A 1,549-nucleotide genomic window follows, 5' to 3' on the forward strand; every position below is an offset into this window, starting at 1 on the left:
GGCCAAATGTAAGAATATAATTCATGAAATACAAATACTTCTTAAAATTCTTTTCTTTTTTTAAAATTTAAGTAAAAAGTAGGCTGAAAAACAATTACTCGAGTACAGATACCCAAAAATTCTACCTAAGTACAGTAACAAAGTATTTGTATGTAGTTACTTCACAACTCCGCAGACCCAGTTTTAGTTTTTGTTTATGTTTTCAGCAGGTTTCAGGAGCTCACCTCTTCATCAGCCAGACCCTCCTGGTCCATCACCTTCTCCAGCTTCTGCTGCCTGTGGACACGACGTTCAGTCAGACGTTTCAATAAAGTTTCATCAGTTCAAACAAATTAAAACATCATTATTTACTGAGCAGACACTAAACTAAAATAAACTGGTTCCAGCTGCTGATCCAGAAGCTTCAGCAGCAGAACGTGCATCGATGATCTTTACAGGAAATTCTAAACTCTCTTCTTTATTTAAACACGAGGGCACTCGTGACGACTTCTTTGTACTGTGAATGTTTAATAATTGTTTGTTTGGCATTTTAATTGTGTAACTTTGTGTAAATGTTGTGTAACGTTTGCTGCCTCTTGTTAGGACTCCTTGAAACAGGTTTAATCTCAGTGAGACTTTCCTGGTTGAATAAAGGAATAAAAAAAGTTAAAAACCCATTTAATGTAACATTAACCTCACCTACCTACATCTGACCTTTTATAAAATAAAAATTAAATTGAAATTAAAATAATAATCTGGAGGTGAGGAGCGTTCTGTGATGCAACTCGTCTCAACAGGAAGTGGCCCTCCCTAACGACTGAACCCACATCCTGAAGAAACACGTTGGTGTTTCAGCTCGTAAAGAAACCGTGACTTCTCTCTTTCAGCCCAGTCTAAACAGAAATCCTTCAAATGTTTTGTTTCAGACTCAAAGTTCACCTCATCTCCCGCTCCTCGTGCTGGGCGATCAGGTTACTGTAGAAGTTCTCCAGGGTCACTTTGGCCATGGTGACCCGCTCCTTGGTGTGGTTACTCATGGAGGAGGACGAGCTCTGACCCGTCATCGCCATGCTTGGACTGAAAACAACAAACGCACACAGCCTGAGAGTGAGCAGAGCATTCTGGGTCAGGAAAACCAAACAAAACACCACATCCTGAGACGGTTCTGGTTCTTTAATTACGGCTCCGTCTGATCCCGTTGTTTTTAGTCCTGTCCTCACAGTTTGTTCGAGCTCTAACGCCACAAAACAAACGAAAGCATATTCAGCTACAAACTCATTAATTAAACATCTGTCAGGTTGGTTTAATAATCTCCCACAATGCACCACTCACCATGCAAACAGCAAATCAACAGTCGGATCACGGAAAACAAAAACAAGAAGCAGCAGAACTAAAAGGTTTATTTAGTAGCGGTGTAAGAAAATATCGATACACTGAAATATCGCGATATTTCATTTCCAGATACTGTATCGATATTCTAAAGCCCTGTATCGATTTTTAAGTTTTAAAATGTCAACCTTCTTCCCATCCGTTCATTTTTATGTTGTAGTTCAGCCTCTGACCACTAGTT

At 39.5% G+C, this 1,549-nt stretch overlaps 1 protein-coding gene across 2 annotated transcripts in view; it reads right to left on the reverse strand.

Moving 5' to 3' along the window:
* Positions 1-1,549, reverse strand: part of LOC106529333 (serine/threonine-protein kinase 38) — a gene marked incomplete at its 3' end in the record, with an annotated part of 14,248 nt that overhangs the window by 4,996 nt on the left and 7,703 nt on the right. For both annotated transcript variants that reach the window (XM_014024730.1, XM_014024732.1), the window contains 2 exon segments: positions 225-276; positions 919-1,056. In XM_014024730.1, coding sequence (XP_013880184.1) covers positions 225-276; positions 919-1,049 — 183 coding nt within the window.

The sequence above is a fragment of the Austrofundulus limnaeus genome, unplaced genomic scaffold (assembly GCF_001266775.1).
Source record: "Austrofundulus limnaeus strain Quisiro unplaced genomic scaffold, Austrofundulus_limnaeus-1.0 Scaffold438, whole genome shotgun sequence".
NCBI classification, from domain to species: Eukaryota; Metazoa; Chordata; class Actinopteri; order Cyprinodontiformes; family Rivulidae; genus Austrofundulus; species Austrofundulus limnaeus.